Genomic DNA, 19,953 nt, shown 5'->3' on the forward strand with positions numbered 1-19,953 from the left:
ATTTTATCTACTCTCCTTTTCCTTTTTGGCACCTGGTCTGTTACTAACACAGCATTTATCTATCTTTTTATTTACTTCTGTTATTATCCTTAACACAGTCATTATCTATACTATAATTTCTACACTTTTTCATGTCTTAATATCCTTTGGCATGTTATGTTATCATTTTTTGTCTTGCTTTGCAAATATATGTATAATGGAATATTTGTGTACTAAAGCCAATGTTATGTTTTATGTGGTATGTTGTGTCTTCTTTCTATCCTTCTTGTTCTCCTTTTTTTGCCTTCTGCTACAGGTTGCTACATCAGTCGGAGGATATTTAAATGAAGCCACAAATAAGCCTTGCTATCGTCTGTCTGCATTCATGTGCTTTGTACTGTATATATGTTTGCTTTGATGTATTATAAATATGTATAGTTCTAATTGTCCTCCCATCTTTTGTGCATTAAGTTGTGCCTTTGTCCATGTGTTGCACGCTATCTATATATATATTGTTCCTCCATATCTCTGTGCTTATTAGGTATATATTTGTATACTGTTGTTGTCATCCCCTGATGAACCGTTGTATATCACAAGATACACGGGGAAACGCGTTGGGATATACAGTTGTTCATCATAGAAGAACTTCTTCTTTCTTATGTATTGATACTAATTATTTATATTATTGTTATTTTTTTTTTTACGAGGATTTAATAAAATTGTGAATTTTTAGCTACATGGTTTAATGTTATTCTAATATCTTAGTTATTAGGGGGAGAAAGAACGGAAGGAAGAAAGAGACAAGATTCTAAGAGGGAAAGTGCAATTTGCAACAAGATTATTGGTGGCAGGAAAATGGATCTAAAGAAGCTCCAAATATTGATGAACTTAAAGCTACAGTATGTAAGATGGTGAATTCTGAGTTCTCCTTTAAGGCTACAGTATGTAAGATGGTGGATTCTGAGTTCTCCTTTAAGGCTACAGTATGTAAGATGGTGGATTCTGAGTTCTCCTTTAAGGCTACAGTATGTAAGATGGTGAATTCTGAGTTCTCCTTTAAGGCTACAGTATGTAAGATGGTGGATTCTGAGTTCTCCTTTAAGGCTACAGTATGTAAGATGGTGGATTCTGAGTTCTCCTTTAAGGCTACAGTATGTAAGATGGTGAATTCTGAGTTCTCCTTTAAGGCTACAGTATGTAAGATGGTGGATTCTGAGTTCTCCTTTAAGGCTACAGTATGTAAGATGGTGAATTCTGAGTTCTCCTTTAAGGCTACAGTATGTAAGATGGTGAATTCTGAGTTCTCCTTTAAGGCTACAGTATGTAAGATGGTGGATTCTGAGTTCTCCTTTAAGGCTACAGTATGTAAGATGGTGAATTCTGAGTTCTCCTTTAAGGCTACAGTATGTAAGATGGTGAATTCTGAGTTCTCCTTTAAGGCTACAGTATGTAAGATGGTGGATTCTGAGTTCTCCTTTAAGGCTTCAGTATGTAAGATGATGGATTCTGAGTTCTCCTTTAAGGCTACAGTATGTAAGATGATGGATTTTGAGTTCTCCTTTAAGGCTACAGTATGTAAGATGGTGGATTCTGAGTTCTCCTTTAAGGCTACAGTATGTAAGATGGTGAATTCTGAGTTCTCCTTTAAGGCTACAGTATGTAAGATGATGGATTCTGAGTTCTCCTTTAAGGCTACAGTATGTAAGATGGTGGATTCTGAGTTCTCCTTTAAGGCTACAGTATGTAAGATGGGGGATTCTGAGTTCTCCTTTAAGGCTACAGTATGTAAGATGGTGGATTCTGAGTTCTCCTTTAAGGCTACAGTATGTAAGATGGTGGATTCAGTATGTAAGATGGTGGATTCGGAGTTCTCCTTTAAGGCTACAGTATGTAAGATGGTGGATTCGGAGTTCTCCTTTAAGGCTACAGTATGTAAGATGGTGGATTCTGAGTTCTCCTTTAAGGCTACAGTATGTAAGATGGTGGATTGTGAGTTCTGTTGGCAGCTGTAAGGTCGGGTGCTTGGATAAGTGTCATGTAATTTGGGATAGATGAATAAAGATATGAGGGAGAGAGAGATGGTGTCTGGTGGAGTCTTAGATAAAAGGATAAGGTGGAGTATTATTCTTCCTCCCTTCTGCCATGGGGGGGGGGGGGGGTGATTATATATATTTGTAAGGGGGGGGGGTGATTATATATATTTGTAAGGGGGGGGTGATTATATATATTTGTATGGGGGGGGATTATATATATTTGTAAGGGGGGGGGTGATTATATATATTTGTAAGGGGGGGTGATTATATATATTTGTATGGGGGGGGGATTATATATATTTGTAAGGGGGGGGTGATTATATATATTTGTAAGGGGGGGGTGATTATATATATTTGTATGGGGGGGGATTATATATATTTGTAAGGGGAGGGGGTGATTATATATATTTGTAAGGGGGGGGGATTATATATATTTGTAAGGGGGGGGGGGGGAGTATATATATTTGTAAGGGGGGGGGGGGTGTTCTTTCCGACCGAAGCCAGTAGTATCTATAAGATGGTATTATTGTCTTTTTTCTTTCTTTCCTCTCTGTTTTCCATTATGGATTTTCTTTCCTGCTTTTTGACTCCCCCCCCTCCCCCCCCCCCCCCCCACTTACCTTCTCTCCGAGTTGGAATGAGAATCGAGTGGCTGAGAGCCCCGGCACTGGACCAAGTGGACCACGAGAAGGAGTTAAATATGAGCGGTTTCCCTGATAAATTTTTAAAAAAATTAATAAAAAAAAAAAAAAAAAAGTTAATATAGACCATCAGCAGTGGAGCACAAATAGTCAGGGAGGAGTGGGGTGTGAAGGCGCAGCGCCCCTCGCTGGCAAGGGGAGGAAATTTGCAAATACTAAATTAGTAGGGGGGGGAGGGGGGGAATGAAGATAAGTATGGTAAATACCAGGAGAGAGAAAGTGAGGAAATAGGTGAGAGGGAGGAGAGGAGTAATGCGGTTGGGTCTGGATTGAAATTTGGATTCTGAGGGGGGGGGGGGGGGGAGGAGCTAAATGCTACTTTACTATTTTGTTTGGTTCTAGCGATAGGAATGTTAATTTAGGGGGGGATGTGGGCGGGGAAGAGGACGAGAGGTAGTATTAGATAAAGCAAAAGATATATTTAGATGGCGAGGGTCAGACAGGGCACTGGAACCAGATTGGAGAGATGTATAGGGGGAGGGGTATATAGGAAAAATTTTAAGAAATTGTGATAATTGACAAAGAAAAATGGAAATGTGATTTTATATGGAATGTATAATTGTTTAATTGTTGTTGAAATAAAAAACAAGGGAAAAAACTTATATATATATCTGTCAACTATCCTGTGCACATTGTTAATATATATTACTCTAAATTGGCTTCTTTCCTGTGTGAATCCTTTGATGTCTGACAAGATGTGATTTATCAGCAAAACATTTTTCACATTCTGCACATGAAAATGGCTTCTCTCCTGTGTGAGTTCTTTGATGTACAACAAGGTCTGATTTCTGAATAAAACATTTTCCACATTCTGAACATGGAAAGGGTTTCTCTCCTGTGTGAGTTATTTGATGTACAACAAGACCTGATTTAAAACAAAAACATTTCCCACATTCTGGACATGAAAATGGCTTCTCTCCTGTGTGAGTTCTTTGATGTACAACAAGGTCTGATTTCTGAGTAAAACATTTCCCACATTCTGCACATGAAAATGGCTTCTCCCCTGTGTGAGTTCTTTGATGTTTAACAAGATCTGATTTCTGAGCAAAACATTTCCCACATTCTGCACATGAAAATGGCTTCTCCCCTGTGTGAGTTCTTTGATGTTCAACAAGATAGGATTTCTGGGTAAAAAGTTTCCTACACTCTGCACATGAAAATGGCTTCTCCTCTGTGTGAGATCTTTGATGTTTAACAAGACTTGATTTGTGAGAGAAACATTTCCCACATTCTGAACATAAAAATGGCTTCTCTCCTGTGTGAGTTCTTTGATGATGAACAAGATCTGATTTCTGAGTAAAACATTTCCCACATTCTGAACATGAAAATGGCTTCTCTCCTGTGTGAGTTCTTTGATGTACAACAAGGTCTGATTTCTGAGTAAAACATTTCCCACATTCTGCACATGAAAATGGCTTCTCCCCTGTGTGAGTTCTTTGATGTTTAACAAGATCGGATTTCTGAACAAAACATTTCCCACATTCTGCACATGAAAATGGCTTCTCCCCTGTGTGAGTTCTTTGATGTTCAACAAGATAGGATTTCTGGGTAAAATGTTTCCCACACTCTGCACATGAAAATGGCTTCTCCTCTGTGTGAGATATTTGATGTTTAACAAGACTTGATTTGTGAGAGAAACATTTCCCACATTCTGAACATAAAAATGGCTTCTCCTCTGTGTGAGTTCTTTGATGTTGAACAAGATTTGATTGAAGACTAAAACATTTTCCACATTCTGAACATGAGAATGGCTTCTCCCCTGTGTGAGTTATTTGATGTACAACAAGACCTGATTTAAAAGGAAAACATTTCCCACATTCTGAACATGAAAATGGCTTCTCTCCTGTGTGAGTTCTTTGATGATGAACAAGGTCTGATTTCTGACTAAAACATTTTCCACATTCTGAACATGAAAATGGCTTCTCTCCTGTGTGAGTTCTTTGATGTATAACAAGACCTGATTTAAAAGGAAAACATTTCCCACATTCTGAACATGAAAATGGCTTCTCCACTGTGTGAGTTATTTGATGTTTAACAAGATCTGATTTCTTAGTAAAACATTTCCCACATTCTGAGCATGAATATGGTTTCTTTCCTGTATGAGCTCGTTGATGTCCAACACCCCTTCTGTGACTTTTATTTAGCTGAACATCCTGTGATGAATGAGAAGACAGGACCTGTATATAAGGATGAGATGACAGATCTTGGCTGTGAAGGGCTGAGGGTGTATCTGGGATAATGGAATGTTCTTCATATGTATCTTGTGTGATATCATCATCTGCTTTATAATCTGAAGATATAAGATTCTCCTCTGATCTCCTGCTACAAGAATCTGCAGAGAATAACACAGATTTTATTAATAACTGCGCCCATATTTATAGTCTTTTTAGTAGAACATTATAAGTGCAGCATGTGACATCATGGAACCTTCTCCCCGTCCTCTGGATAATAAATAGTTAATGTAGACATAATATAGGGTCTTCAGGTCACATACACCCCACTCCTGGACCCCATCACACTCCCATCCAGCAGCAATGAACAATCCATAGGGCACAAATCAGACGACAGCCGAGGCGGTTCAGAGCCCCCAGCAATACAGAGGTGCTGGGAAATATCCCAAATTATTCCTCTAGTCGTCTACATGGAAATCCTGCTGACTATATAAGATGGAGACAACAGAGACAAGAAAAACAACAGCGCAAACAAGGAATTTAACACCTTAATGACAATGGACATAAATGGACATCCTGGTGCGGCAGTACTTCGTCCACCATTAACCCCTCAGATGCCTTGATCAATACAGATCACGGCACCTGTGGCAGCGCGGCGCTTGTAATCGCTGATCTGATTGTCGCCAGCACGGAGGTCCCCTCACCTGCCTCCGCCGCTCTCCCGGGGTCTTATGCACTGATCTGCCTTCCAGCAGACCAGAGCAGAAGATCGCTGATAATACTGACCATGTATAGCACTGAACAGCATTGGCAATCTAATGATTGCTATAGATAGTCCCCTATGGGGACATAAGGAGTTAAAAATTAAAGTTAAAAAACAAATAGAAAAATTCACCCTAATAAAAATTTTAATCACTATTTTCCCTTATTTTACTCAAAAAACCATAAAAAGTTAATAATTATGAAACATATTTGGTATTGCTGTCTGCATAAATGTCCGATCTATCAAAATGTAAAGTTAATGATCCGGTGGGGTGAACAGCGTAACCTGGGAAAAGTACAAAAAAAAGTACAAAAAATTGCTGCTTTTTGGTCACATCACATTCACAATATAATTTTTTATAAAAAAGCGAATTAAAAGTCACATATACACAAAAGTGGAACTAAAAAAAACTACAGGTCATGGTGCAAAGAATGAGCCCTCATACCGCCCCGTATACGGAAAAATGAAAAAGTTATAGGTGGTCAAAATAGGGCGACTGATTTAGTAAAAAAAAATATATATATATAAGTTTGAGATTTTTTAAAAGCAGTACAATAATAGAAAAGTGTGTAATCGTAGGTGTAATTATAATCGTATTGACCCACAGAATAAAGAAAAATGTAGTTTTTACCGTAAAGTGTACAGGGGGAAAACAAAACCTCCAAATCAGCAAAATTGTGGTTTTCATTAAAATTTCCTCACAAAAAAAAAATAATAATTTGGGTTTGCCGTACATTTTATGGTAAAATGAGGGTTCATGACAAAGTACAATTGGTCCCGCAAAAAACAAGCCTCATATGGGTCTATGAATGTAAATGTAAGAGTTATGGATTTTTGAAGGCAAGGAAGAAAAAACGAAAACGCAAAAATAAAATTGGCCTGGTCATTAAGGGGTTAAAGACAAAATACATGCTCAGTATCAGTAAGGGCCACACTTTGAGACCACAGATCTAAAACATAATCCTACACAAGAAAAGAATCTGTAGAGAAAAGAAAAGAAAGGACCGACGGACGGCGCCTCGTGTATTACCCTCAATAGATCGGGTGGTGGTTGGGGGGGCAACCCCACGGGGCTTATAGATGGCCGCTCACCTTGAGATCTATGCAAAAAAGCATATTACCCACGATATAATCTGGGTACTGTAATGCGAGTCGCTGCTATGCCGATGGGTTGCAGGAGGAAACAAGTCGTCCTGGGAGTCAATATTAGAAGTAGAGCAGGAAAAAACCCTCAGGTATGGCGCTGCAGACTCTGGTAGACAGATGAGGCGGATGCCAAAGGTAATAGGAAAGTCCTCAGCAGGACATTTTATTTAAAAAACAATAAAATGGACAAGATTACGCGTTTCGGGAGGATCCCTCCCTTCCTCAGATCAGGATCGGAGGAAGGGAGGGATCCTCCCGAAACGAGTAATCTTGTCCATTTTATTGTTTTTTAAATAAAATGTCCTGCTGAGGACTTTCCTATTACCTTTGGCATCCGCCTCATCTGTCTACAAGAGTCTGCAGCGCCATACCTGAGGGTTTTTTCCTGCTCTACTTCTAATACACAAGAAAAGGGATGTGTGCAGCTCACAACCAAGCATCCGAGGTTTAATGTGGCTAAGAGATCGATCCCCACCGATCAAAAATATTAAAAAATGTGCAAAATTAACCCCACCTCGAGGATACTGCCCTACTGGGTACACAATGAAAAATTATTGGAAATAGTTTATTTGAAAAAATGTGGAAATATTTATTAAAATACAATTCTAAATTTAAAAGACAGAAAAACCCCATATACATAAAACATAATGATCAGAGAAATACTAGTTATATGTTGTAATTCTCTGCCATTGGGCCCTAATGGTAAAAGATAGAGAGATATAGCAGTGCCAGATGTCCGGACTCCTAAACAATTGGCACTGCTATATCTCTCTATCTTTTACCATTAGGGCCCAATGGCAGAGAATTACAACATATAACTAGTATTTCTCTGATCATTATGTTTTATGTATATGGGGTTTTTCTTTCTTTTAAATTTATAATTGTATTTTAATAAATATTTCCACATTTTTTCAAATAAGCTATTTCCAATAATTTTTTATTGTGTACCCAGTAGGGCAGGATCCTCGAGGTGGGGTTAATTTTGCACATAAAACATAATCCTGTCCGGTTGTAGAATCGTCTTTGTCCCAGCTGAAGCACAGACCTGGCAGGACAAGTACTCCTCTGTGCTCACTCCTGTCCTATCAGACTGCAGCATGAAAGCAGAGAGGAGGGGCTTACAGAGCCGCCTGCAGTGATTGGATAAAGAGATCCAGCACAGCAGACCCAGGGAGGAAGTGAATGGTGAGTGAGGGCGGGCTCAGTGCTTGCCTCAGACACTCCCCTTCCTGAACAGTGGATGCCAGAATAGGTGAACAGCAGAACAAAGGGATTTGTGAGCTAAATACAGAAGACAAATAGACCTAGTGAGTAACATATATGAACATTATTTTTTTCTGTAATTACTGCAGCTGTGACTGAGTAGAATCTGTGACTCTTCTCTGTATTTAGTGGTTACTACTCACCTGTGCAGTTACCTGTAGAAATGCCCTCCTGATACTGCTCATCACTGCTCACATCTGTCTCTTCTTCTTTCTTTATGTCTGTAGCATTAATATAGAGCAGATCTCTCCCTGTAGAAATGCCCTCCTTATACTGTTCATCACTGCTTACATCTGTCTCTTCTTCTTCCTTTAGGTCTGTAGCATTAATAGAGCTCAGATGTTTCCCTGTAGGAATGTCCTCCTTATACTGCTCATCACCGCTCACATCTGTCTCTTCTTCTTTCTTTATGTCTGTAGCATAAATATAGATAAGATCTTTCCCTGTAGAAATGTCCTCCTTATACTGCTCATCACTGCTTACATATGTCTCTTGTTCTTCCTTTATGTCTGTAACATTAATATAGATCAGATCTTTCCCTGTAGGAATGTTCTCCTTATACTGCTCATCACCGCTCACATCTGTCTCTTCTTCTTCCTTTATAGCTGTAGAATTAATATAGATGAGATCTTTCCCTGTACTAATGTCCTCCATATTCTGTTCATCAAGAGGACTGGGACACCTCTCTGGTGCTGTTCTCTTACTGGATCTGACTGTAGGGAACACATACAGAGACTGAATTCATTCTTTACATACAAATAATGAGAGGACGTGTGTATATAGTCATGTCTATTACCTGATGATGTGAGGGGCTGCTGATCCTCCATCATGACCTGATCCTTGTACTGATCCTTGTGTCCTTCTACATACTCCCACTCCTCCATGGAGAAATAGACCGCCACGTCCTGACCCCTTATAGGAACCTGTATTGTGAATAAACATTTAATTCTATACAATTCCAGGATGTTATATGGAGACATTTGAGGGGATATTCCTGCACATGATTTATCTTCTTGCTCTCAGATCATGAGGTGAATACTTGTCGGGGCAGATCCTCTATATTATGGTCACATGTCCTGAACTGACTGCAAGTCTGATGATCCAGCTGTCAGTTCAGATCATTATACACAAAGTGCCCGTCCCATGGAGTGTAAGGAGTTAAGTGATATTTCATAGTATCACTGCTCCCCTCCCCCGGGACTATATAGATGGCTGCTTACTGTCTGGCCCCTAAGGATAGAATTGGCAGTGCTGTGCGCCACTTAACCCTAGCTAGACTGGTTGTTCTTATCCCAGCGAGTAGAAGGGACAATAAGCAGCTATCTGTATAGTGTTTGGCCCCAAAAAAGTTAAGTGGCAATGCATCACCCCCATTTAACTCCTTCATGGCTGACTGGGCAGGAGGTATATAATGTATAGCCACGGGCCCAGCTCCGGAGCAGAAGACGCATCAAATCTGGCATATCTTCTGCTCTTGTGCAGGAAACCCCTTTCAGAGCAGGGACTCCTGTCATTAAAGTGATAAGATTTGGAGGGGAGGGAGGCCGCTGCCAGTCTATGAAGCACAGTCAGGAGTTCAGCACGATTCATAGCCCCTAGGACCTACCTGCTATCAGCATCTGGGACTCATTGCTAATGCCGGACATCACCAATGGAAAAAATCTATTTCCGGTAGCCCAGTGGAGCTGATAAGGACACCCACAGTGAAATAGCGGGGTCCCGGTCAGCTGAGAGAACGGGTGGAGGTCCCTAACCTCGCTCCATGCTGTCTGAACGACGCTCCAATCCTGCAGGCAGCCTCAGCATCACAGCATTGATCAGTGTATGTAATCTATAGATTCCATGTAATAGTCTACTACAGGGACTAAAAAACTGGGAATAAGGTAAAAAGAACATTAACTTAATATGAATAAGCCCCTCCCCTAATAAACGACTGAATCTTCCCCATTTACCAATTTGTTTTAAAATGTAAACCAAAATAAACCTAAACATATGTGTAACCGCACGGTCAATGGCGTAAATGTAATAAAATATAACTTCATGGTCCAAAAAAAATTCTTAAAAAGCGATAAAAAAGTCTCATCAAAACTAAAGTGTTTCCGATAAAAATTACAGATCACAGCGCAAAAAATGACTTTCATACATCCCCGTATACGGAATAATAAGAGAGTTATAGGGGACAAGGTAGAACAATCTGATACAGACTCATTATTGTACAAAAAATATATCATAAATCATTTATCATTGTAATTGTTTGGACCTACAGAATAAAGAGAATTATTACCGTAATGTGCACTGCGTCCAAACAGAAGACAAATTTTAAAAATGGCTTTTTTTTTCGAATTTCACCCCATAAATAATATTTTTTTGACCCTTGTTGTAGATTTTGCAGTAAAATGAGTGATGTCATTACAAAGTACAAATCAGGGATGAAAAACACAACAACAAGAACAAGAAGCCTCATATGGGTTTATAAAGAGGAAATTACAAGCGTTCTGTCTATTAGAAGGCGAGAAGGAAAAATATAAACTAACACAAAAATTAGAAATCGCTGTGTCCTTAAGGGGTTAAAACTCAAAACTGCCGAATCCTGAAGGGGTTAATAGTACAAAAAACATTTAACAGCCTCCACATGTGACCACACACATACCTCCACCTGCAGACTGTACAGGAGCCGTGTGCCTATAGGACCTGCATGATGTCACAGTCATGTGATCAGTCACATGGAGGAGTCACATGATCTGGGGCTGTAGCTCTGGGCTCATCTGCTCCGTGTATGCGGGACTCTGCTGTCACATGATCATTATCACAGGTCCTTTAATCACATTCTCTTCTATCATGAACTGTTGAGCTCCGCCAACTCCTGTCACATGATCCTCCCCACAGGTCCTTCAGCCACGGTCACATCTAAACTGCTAAATTTGCCTCCCAAATGTACTGGTCACATGATTGTGACATCATCACAGGTCCTACACCTCCAGCATGTAGCAGATACAGAGCAGGTCCTGGTGGGGCAGTCACTGCTATTGTGTGTGGAGATCTCTCAGAGCAGCAGCCCCTGATCATGTGACTCCTCCTCCTCCATGTGACTGATCACATGACGGTGACATCATCGCAGGTCCTGTAAGCACATGGCTCCTCTACAGATACAGGTACGTGTGTGCGGTCACCATCAGATCAGGATTATTGGGGATGTTTATTATTAACCCTTAAGGACACGATGTATATTTACATTCTGTGCCCCATATGGGACTTTGAGGTGAGCTCCGGAGCTATAAGCAGCCAGGACTCACCACTAATGACGCTCATCGCCATTAACCCTTTAGATTCCATGATCAAAGTCGATTGCAGGATCTAAAATGAGTAAAATGCAGTTGTTGGGGGTGGAGTCTAGATCAGCTGAGATGACGGCTGGAGGGCCCCTTACCATGCTCTGTGCTCAGATCGGTGCTCTAAGTATACAGACACCTCCACAGCCTGTATAAGCCGAGCACCGATAACACTGATCACTATGGCAGAGCGTTATTCAGGGTTTGTAATAGAAGCCCCTCCCCTAATAAGTTTATATCCCATTTTTGTAATAAAATAATGTAGGTGGGCGTGGCTTAGACATGGCGCTGTGCGGTTGTTTCTCTAGGGAGCGCCGTGCCGACCAGCGGTTGTTTGCCTGATTTCCTGCCTATACTGCCCCCCCAGGGGATGTCTGGATGGTGAAGGTATCAGGTCACTTACCCGCCCATCCTGTCACCTGGTCAGTCTCTTTTCTCCGGGTATCAGCCACTTCTTCCATACAGGACTATGTAAGTATCAGGTTTTTTAAGTTTCTCCCGCACCCCTATTATTACTTAAGTGTTTCCAATCCAGCGTGCCTCCAGCTGTTGTAACACTACAACTCCCAGCATCCCCTGACAGCCAAATGCTGTAACAGCTGGAGGCACCCTGCTTGGGAAACACTGACTCCGGTGGTGGCCCAGACCCTGCGTGTGTAACGGTATATGATGCTCGGCCTCTGCTGCAGGTAATAGCAGGTTCTTCCGGGGGGACATATCACAATTCACATAACATCCTGATGTAATTGTGATGTATATTGTGCCCCCTAGTGGACACATTTCACTATTCTTCATTGGACAATGTCATATTGAATCCCTCTATTCTTCTCCCTGCTCTGATGAAGACGTTCTGAATACACCGCAGCCTCAGAGATTAGGAGAAATGGATTCACAACGTCTTCAGCAGAGCAGGGAGAGCGACCTCAGAAGACCTGGAGGACCAGAGCGCCACCACTGGACGGGAGAGGGGAGTGCGCTCTAGTCTCTTATTTTACAGCCCTCGGACAATGGATTTTGTTTTATAGAGAAATCTGAAAACCCCTATAATGTCTCCTCAGATGTTTCCCCAGATTATCTCCAGGAAATGGATTTTATTTCTCCATAGAATCTTGTGCGGTTTATCATCGTCTCCTCTTCTTCCCTTCAGGTTTCTCCAATCCAGGATCCTCTGCTGATATCTTCTATATAAGAGAATTCTCCTGGATGACCCATCAACCATGGAGAGAGACAGGAACAAGATGGCCAACAGGATCATAAACCTCACCCTACAGATACTCTTCCGGCTTACTGGAGAGGTGAGGGATTCTGGGAGTGATGTCACATGACCTCATTCTTATCTATGTAATAACAGATGGATATGACTGGAGAGGTGAGGGATTCTGGGAGTGATGTCACATGACCTCATTCTTATCTATGTAATAACAGATGGATATGACTGGAGAGGTGAGGGATTCTGGAAGTGATGTCACATGACCTCATTCTTATCTATGTAATAACAGATGGATATGACTGGAGAGGTGAGGGATTCTGGGAGTGATGTCACATGACCTCATTCTTATCTATGGAATAACAGATGGATATGACTGGAGAGGTGAGGGATTCCGGTAGTCATGTCACATGACCTCATTCTTATCTATGTAATAACAGATGGATATGACTGGAGAGGTGAGGGATTCTGGGAGTGATGTCACATGACCTCATTCTTATCTATGTAATAACAGATGGATATGACTGGAGAGGTGAGGGATTCTGGGAATGTATGTAGTGATATTAATGTGTCTCTCCATACACAGGATTTCACAGTAGTGAAGAAGTCCTCTAGTGGGTGCTGTCAAGCCCCTGTGTGTGAAGGATTGGGAAGAACCCTGAGCCCAATCCCGGGGCCCCCACCTCACTCCCTGATACATGAGGAAATGGATGAACAGAAGATCCTAGAACTCATCAACAAGATGATGGAGCTGCTGACTGGAGAGGTGACACTGCTGGGACATTATACAGTAATGGAGGGGTCTGGTGATGACTGGAGAGGTGACCCTGCTGGGACATTATACAGTAATGGAGGGGTCTGGTGATGACTGGAGAGGTGACACTGCTGGGACATTATACAGTAATGGAGGGGTCTGGTGATGACTGGAGAGGTGACACTGCTGGGACATTATACAGTAATGGAGGGGTCTGGTGATGACTGGAGAGGTGACACTGCTGGGACATTATACAGTAATGGAGGGGTCTGGTGATGACTGGAGAGATGACACTGCTGGGACATTATACAGTAATGGAGGGATCTGGTGATGACTGGAGAGGTGACACTGCTGGGACATTATACAGTAATGGAGGGATCTGGTGATGACTGGAGAGGTGACACTGCTGGGACATTATACAGTAATGGAGGGGTCTGGTGATGACTGGAGAGGTGACACTGCTGGGAATGCTGGGACATTATACAGTAATGGAGGGGTCTGGTGATGACTGGAGAGGTGACACTGCTGGGACATTATACAGTAATGGAGGGGTCTGGTGATGACTGGAGAGGTGACACTGCTGGGACATTATACAGTAATGGAGGGGTCTGGTGATGACTGGAGAGGTGACACTGCTGGGACATTATACAGTAATGGAGGGGTCTGGTGATGACTGGAGAGGTGACACTGCTTGGACATTATACAGTAATGGAGGGGTCTGGTGATGACTGGAGAGGTGACCCTGCTGGGACATTATACAGTAATGGAGGGGTCTGGTGATGACTGGAGAGGTGACACTGCTGGGACATTATACAGTAATGGAGGGGTCTGGTGATGACTGGAGAGGTGACACTGCTGGGACATTATACAGTAATGGGGGGGGGGGGGGTCTGGTGATGACTGGAGAGGTGACACTGCTGGGACATTATACAGTAATGGAGGGGTCTGGTGATGACTGGAGAGGTGACCCTGCTGGGACATTATACAGTAATGGAGGGGTCTGGTGATGACTGGAGAGGTGACCCTGCTGGGACATTATACAGTAATGGAGGGGTCTGGTGATGACTGGAGAGGTGACCCTGCTGGGACATTATACAGTAATGGAAGGGTCTGGTGATGACTGGAGAGGTGACACTGCTGGGACATTATACAGTAATGGAGGGTCTGGTAATGACTGGAGAGGTGACACTGCTGGGACATTATACAGTAATGGAGGGGTCTGGTGATGACTGGAGAGGTGACCCTGCTGGGACATTATACAGTAATGGAGGGGTCTGGTGATGTCTGGAGAGGTGACACTGCTGGGACATTATACAGTAATGGAGGGGTCTGGTGATGACTGGAGAGGTGACACTGCTGGGAAATTATACAGTAATGGGGGGGTCTGGTGATGACTAGAGAGGTGACACTGCTGGGACATTATACAGTAATGGAGGGGTCTGGTGATGACTGGAGAGGTGACCCTGCTGGGACATTATACAGTAATGGAGGGGTCTGGTGATGACTGGAGAGGTGACACTGCTGGGACATTATACAGTAATGGAGGGGTCTGGTGATGACTGGAGAGGTGACCCTGCTGGGACATTATACAGTAATGGAGGGGTCTGGTGATGACTGGAGAGGTGACACTGCTGGGACATTATACAGTAATGGAGGGGTCTGGTGATGACTGGAGAGGTGACACTGCTGGGACATTATACAGTAATGGAGGGGTCTGGTGATGACTGGAGAGGTGACACTGCTGGGACATTATACAGTAATGGAGTGGTCTGGTGATGACTGGAGAGGTGACACTGCTGGGACATTATACAGTAATGGAGGGGTCTGATGATGACTGGAGAGGTGACACTGCTGGGAATGCTGGGACATTATACAATAATGGAGGGGTCTGGTGATGACTGGAGAGGTGACACTGCTGGGACATTATGCAGTAATGGAGGGGTCTGGTGATGACTGGAGAGGTGACACTGCTGGGAATGCTGGGACATTATACAGTAATGGAGGGGTCTGGTGATGACTGGAGAGGTGACACTGCTGGGACATTATACAGTAATGGAGGGGTCTGGTGATGACTGGAGAGGTGACACTGCTGGGACATTATACAGTAATGGAGGGGTCTGGTGATGACTGGAGAGGTGACACTGCTGGGACATTATACAGTAATGGAGGGGTCTGGTGATGACTGGAGAGGTGACACTGCTGGGACATTATACAGTAATGGAGGGGTCTGGTGATGACTGGAGAGGTGACACTGCTGGGAATGCTGGGACATTATACAGTAATGGAGGGGTCTGGTGATGACTGGAGAGGTGACACTGCTGGGACATTATACAGTAACACCACTGGAGGGGTCTGGTGATGACTGGATAGGTGACACTGCTGGGACATTATACAGTAACACCACTGGAGGGGTCGGGGTGATGACTGTATCATTATGTGTCAGGTTCCTATAAGGTGTCAGGACGTGGCGGTCTATTTCTCCATGGAGGAGTGGGAGTATGTAGAAGGACACAAGGATCAGTACAAGGATCAGGTCATGATGGAGGATCAGCAGCCCCTCACATCACCAGGTAATAGACCTGACTATATACACACGTCCTCTCATTATTTGTATGTAAAGAATGAATTCAGTCTCTTTATGTGTTCCCTACAGTCAGATCCAGTAAGAGAACAGCACCAGAGAGGTGTCCCCGTCCTCTTCTTCCACAGGATGATCAGGTAGATGGAGATATTCCCTGTGATCTGTAGAAGGGCTGTGAAGCTCTTGTGGTCAGTCCCCTCACCCTCCATGACTCCTCATCTCCTGCTCATCTATAACATCCCACATGACTTCTCCTACTGTCTGATGATGTTTACTATATTTCTTCCACATCTTATGAATAAGGGAGAAGATCTGAACAATATTAATGCTCCAGAGACAGATGTGAGCGGTGATGAGCAGTATAAGGAGGACATTCCGACAGGAAAAGATCTGAACAATATTAATGCTACAGATATGAAGGAAGAAGAGACAGATGTGAGCTGTGATGAGCAGTATAAGGAGGTTATTCCGACAGGAAAAGATCTGAACAATATTAATGCTACAGATAGGGAGGAAGAAGAAGAGACTGATGTGAGCGATGATGAGCAGTATAAGGAGGACGTTCCTACAGGAAAAGATCTGAACAATATTAATGCTACAGATATAAAGGAAGAAGAAGAAACAGATGTGAGCGGTGATGAGCAGTATAAGCAGGACATTCCTACAGGTAACCGCCCAGGTGAGTAGTAACAACTTAATATAGAGAAGAGTCACAGATTCTTCTGCTGTAATAATTGTGTAGAATTCTTTAATCTCTCTGTCCTGTCTCTTCCTGTATATTCTTCTATTCAGCCAAAATGCAAACTAATGTGATACTACAGCTGGAATATGGACAAGTAATATCCCTATGTGTACGAGGCCATCACACCCGCTCCAATAGAATTAATGTGGGGGATGTGCCACTCTTGAATCGTTTTAATTCCTGTTGACCCACGAGGCACCTCTTTAACTGTCCCAGGGGATCATTTTACACTGTGGTTTAGGGGTTTATTGTCATTTATTATTCACTGTAACATATGTAATGCCATTTGTTGTTCTTCTTAGCCAATGGTTCTGTTACACCACACCTCTACGGTTCCTTCTAGGGATTGCCCGGTTTTGTACTATTCTTGCTGTTTAAGGGTAGTGGTTGGGTAATCTCCTCCGGTCATGAGTTTCCCCGTGTTTCACTGAGGGATCCCGTTCCTATAGGTACCCATCTAGTTATAGTTGCTGTAGGATTCCCCTGGAGGCCCCTCTTTACGTGTATATTCTTCCCCTTTCGTTTAAGCCCAGTTGATTGGTTTATGTCGGGGGTCTGGGGTGGGTGTTCTAGCCGCCCACATGTCCGAAAAAAGTGGAATCCTTTACCCAATTTATGGCCGCCCTTATTCTATTCTGTGGATTGGTCTGTCTGGGGATTTTTATTTTTCTGTTCTTGCCCTTTTTCGGGTTGTCTTTGTTTGTTTCTGTGTTTTTGCCTCCCCCTCCCCCATATTTTTCTCATGATGTCAGATCCTTTCCTGTTTTCCCTTCCTTGTATTTCTGGTTCCATCCAATGTTTCCTCCTCGCCTTCACCCATCTTTGGTCCTCTTGTCCTTCATGCTCTCCTCGCCCTCATAGCTATTGTCTCCTCAGTATATGTTCCCCGCTGCTCTCTCTTGCCCCCCGGGGGACCATGTGTAAGTTGGTGACGTGGAATGTTAAGGGTTTATGCTCCCTACAAAAATGCATAAAAATTCTGCGCTTTTTGAAACGCCTGCGTCCGGACATAGTCCCTCTCCAGGAAACGCATTTAACGGAGCAGGATTTTCAGAGAATGCAGAAGTTGTGGGTGGGCAAGGTGTTTGGCAGCCCAGTGGCGGACGGCAAATCGGGAGTTGTAACGTTGCTTCACAAGTCTTTCTCGCACCACATCCTCTCACACGAAAGGGATGACGAGGGGTGTTTTTCTCATTTTCAACTAGTCCATAATGGTACCACATATCACGTTTATAATGTTTATGCTCCTAGTGGTGATAACTCTTCCTTCTTTGCATCTTTAGCAGATACAGTCAATAGCTCTAATGGAGCGCACACCATCCTGCGTGGGGACTTAAATACAGTGAATAGACCATAGACGCTCAGCTCACATATCTACCATCCCACATCAGAGTGACAGGGTCCTCCCTCCTTTCCTGACACAGACGGGATTGATAGACTCTTGGCGGCACTTCTCACACGTACACGGTTCATGGTCTCGCATTGACCATTTCCTAGTCAGCCCCCTTGTGTGCTCTCGCTTGGGAGAGGTGGACATACGGGACCTGGTCATTTCGGATCATGCACTGATGGTCTTGGAGCTCCTGCCATCATGCACAAAGGGTTCTGACATCTTGTGGCAGTTTTTGTCTTATTTAACGAAAGATGAATCTTTTCTAAGTCTTCTCAGGGGGTGGTGGCTGGAATTTCAAACGGACAATGCATCCCACATTGACAATCCCTCTCTGTACTGGGAAACTGCTAAGGCGGTACTTGGGGATAAAATTATGTGTTATAGGAATACTCTGGAGGGTCATGCAATGGCAAGCGCAGCCTTAGCGGAAGGTTACTCCTACTTTTTAGAGTCCCCCACCGTAGATCATAAACTCAAGTGGCAGGCAGCAAAATCCTTGTATGAACTCTGGTTGGATAGGAAAGAGAGAATCCATAGATCTCACTTTGAAGTAGTTATGTTTTGGCAGGGCAATTAGGCGAGATGCTTGCTAGCGCATATAGTGAAGGAGTCACGCGTGCCTGCGCATGTACTTGCGTTGCGTGACTCATCAGAGCAAGTAATGCATGAGCCGCACTCAGTTAATGGCGTCTTGGACTCCTACTATGCTGCTCTCTATTCTTCCCCGCTCTGAGGAAGGGATGCCGTTTATGGAGGGGCTCACCCTACCATCTTTATCTGATGAGCAGCAGCAGGAGCTCAACGTGATGTTCCAATGGAAGAAGTAGCCACTAGTATACACGCTTTGGCAAATGGGAAAGCGCCAGGGCCAGACGGCTATCCTGGCAAGTTTTACAAACCCCTGATTGATCCCCCTTATGGCATATTTTAACAAAATGGCACAGGCATACACTCTCCGGCTGCGAAACTAGCATATATTAAGGTACTCCCCAATCCTGACAAGGACCCTTTAGAACCTGGTTCTTATCGCTCTGATCAACCAGGATGTGAAGTTATTATCTAAGATCCTGGCAGATCGCCTGCCTAGATTTTTACCTTCCCTTATTGTTGACCATCAAGTGGGGTTTGTGAAAACCTGTTCGGCGGTCATGAACATTAGGAGGGTACCGGCAGTACTGGACAGTGTTTGGGGCCAGTCCCAGACAGCAACCCAACCCGCATTGTTTGCTTTGGATGCTGAAAAAGCTTTTAACAATGTTCGGTTTGACTGGCTGCGGCTGGTCCTGACAAAGTTTGGGATTGTAGGTCGATTTAGCTCCTTTATAGATGGCCTATGTGATGGTCTCAGGGCTAGGGTACATACCCCAGGCATCTTATCCACTCCCCTCCAGTTAGCGAAAGGAACACGTCAGGGTTGTCCCTTATCGCCTTTATTGTTTGATCTGGCGATTGAACCTCTGGCCCGCTATTTGATCTCCTCTGATATCTACAGGGGTAGAGCCGTGGGCACCCAGATCAAATTGTCCATGTGTGCCGATGATGTATTACTTTACCTAACCACCCCCAATGAGGCTGTCCCTAAAATTCTGAACTTTCTATCTTATGCCGGAAGCTTCACGGGCTACAGGGTCAATGCTGCCAAGAGTATGCTACTGCCTTTGGGTGCGACTCCTCCCAGGTGGCTTCTTGATGCGAATGCCTTGGGTGCTACAGTGGCCTCTTCTTCCATAACGTATCTAAGCATTCGCATAGGGAAGACTCCTGACATGCTCTATTCACTCAACTACACACCCCTCTTTCAGCGTATTTTTGTGGAGTTGAAGTGCTGGGAGCCCCTTGCCCTTATCTTTCCTGGATAGATGCCATCTCGTTAAAATGATTAGTTTCCCCC

The 19,953-nt window shown here is 43.3% G+C and overlaps 3 protein-coding genes across 3 annotated transcripts in view; 1 reads left to right on the forward strand and 2 right to left on the reverse strand.

Moving 5' to 3' along the window:
• The window catches only part of LOC130298172 (uncharacterized), a 121,311-nt gene extending 112,212 nt beyond the window's left edge, over positions 1–9,099 (reverse strand). Inside the window, exons 1-3 of the mRNA XM_056551084.1 lie at positions 8,853–9,099; positions 8,200–8,769; positions 3,374–5,045 (exon numbers count right to left, since the gene is read on the reverse strand). Coding sequence (XP_056407059.1) covers positions 3,374–5,045; positions 8,200–8,769; positions 8,853–9,036 — 2,426 coding nt within the window. The 5' untranslated portion in view covers positions 9,037–9,099. The remainder of the gene's footprint in view (positions 1–3,373; positions 5,046–8,199; positions 8,770–8,852) is intronic.
• Positions 1–10,744, reverse strand: part of LOC130298163 (gastrula zinc finger protein XlCGF66.1-like) — a 50,101-nt gene extending 39,357 nt beyond the window's left edge. The window contains exon 1 of the mRNA XM_056551076.1: positions 10,707–10,744. The gene's annotated coding sequence lies outside the window, so the exon portion shown is untranslated. The remainder of the gene's footprint in view (positions 1–10,706) is intronic.
• Positions 10,745–10,824: 80 nt separating this feature from the next.
• LOC130298173 (uncharacterized) overlaps positions 10,825–19,953 on the forward strand; it is a 308,559-nt gene continuing 299,430 nt past the window's right edge. Inside the window, exons 1-5 of the mRNA XM_056551085.1 lie at positions 10,825–11,208; positions 12,533–12,680; positions 13,179–13,358; positions 15,790–15,916; positions 16,000–16,064. Of these exons, the coding sequence (XP_056407060.1) occupies positions 12,603–12,680; positions 13,179–13,358; positions 15,790–15,916; positions 16,000–16,064 (450 nt within the window). The 5' untranslated portion in view covers positions 10,825–11,208; positions 12,533–12,602. The remainder of the gene's footprint in view (positions 11,209–12,532; positions 12,681–13,178; positions 13,359–15,789; positions 15,917–15,999; positions 16,065–19,953) is intronic.

Source organism: Hyla sarda (genome assembly GCF_029499605.1).
Source record: "Hyla sarda isolate aHylSar1 chromosome 1 unlocalized genomic scaffold, aHylSar1.hap1 SUPER_1_unloc_3, whole genome shotgun sequence".
NCBI classification, from domain to species: Eukaryota; Metazoa; Chordata; class Amphibia; order Anura; family Hylidae; genus Hyla; species Hyla sarda.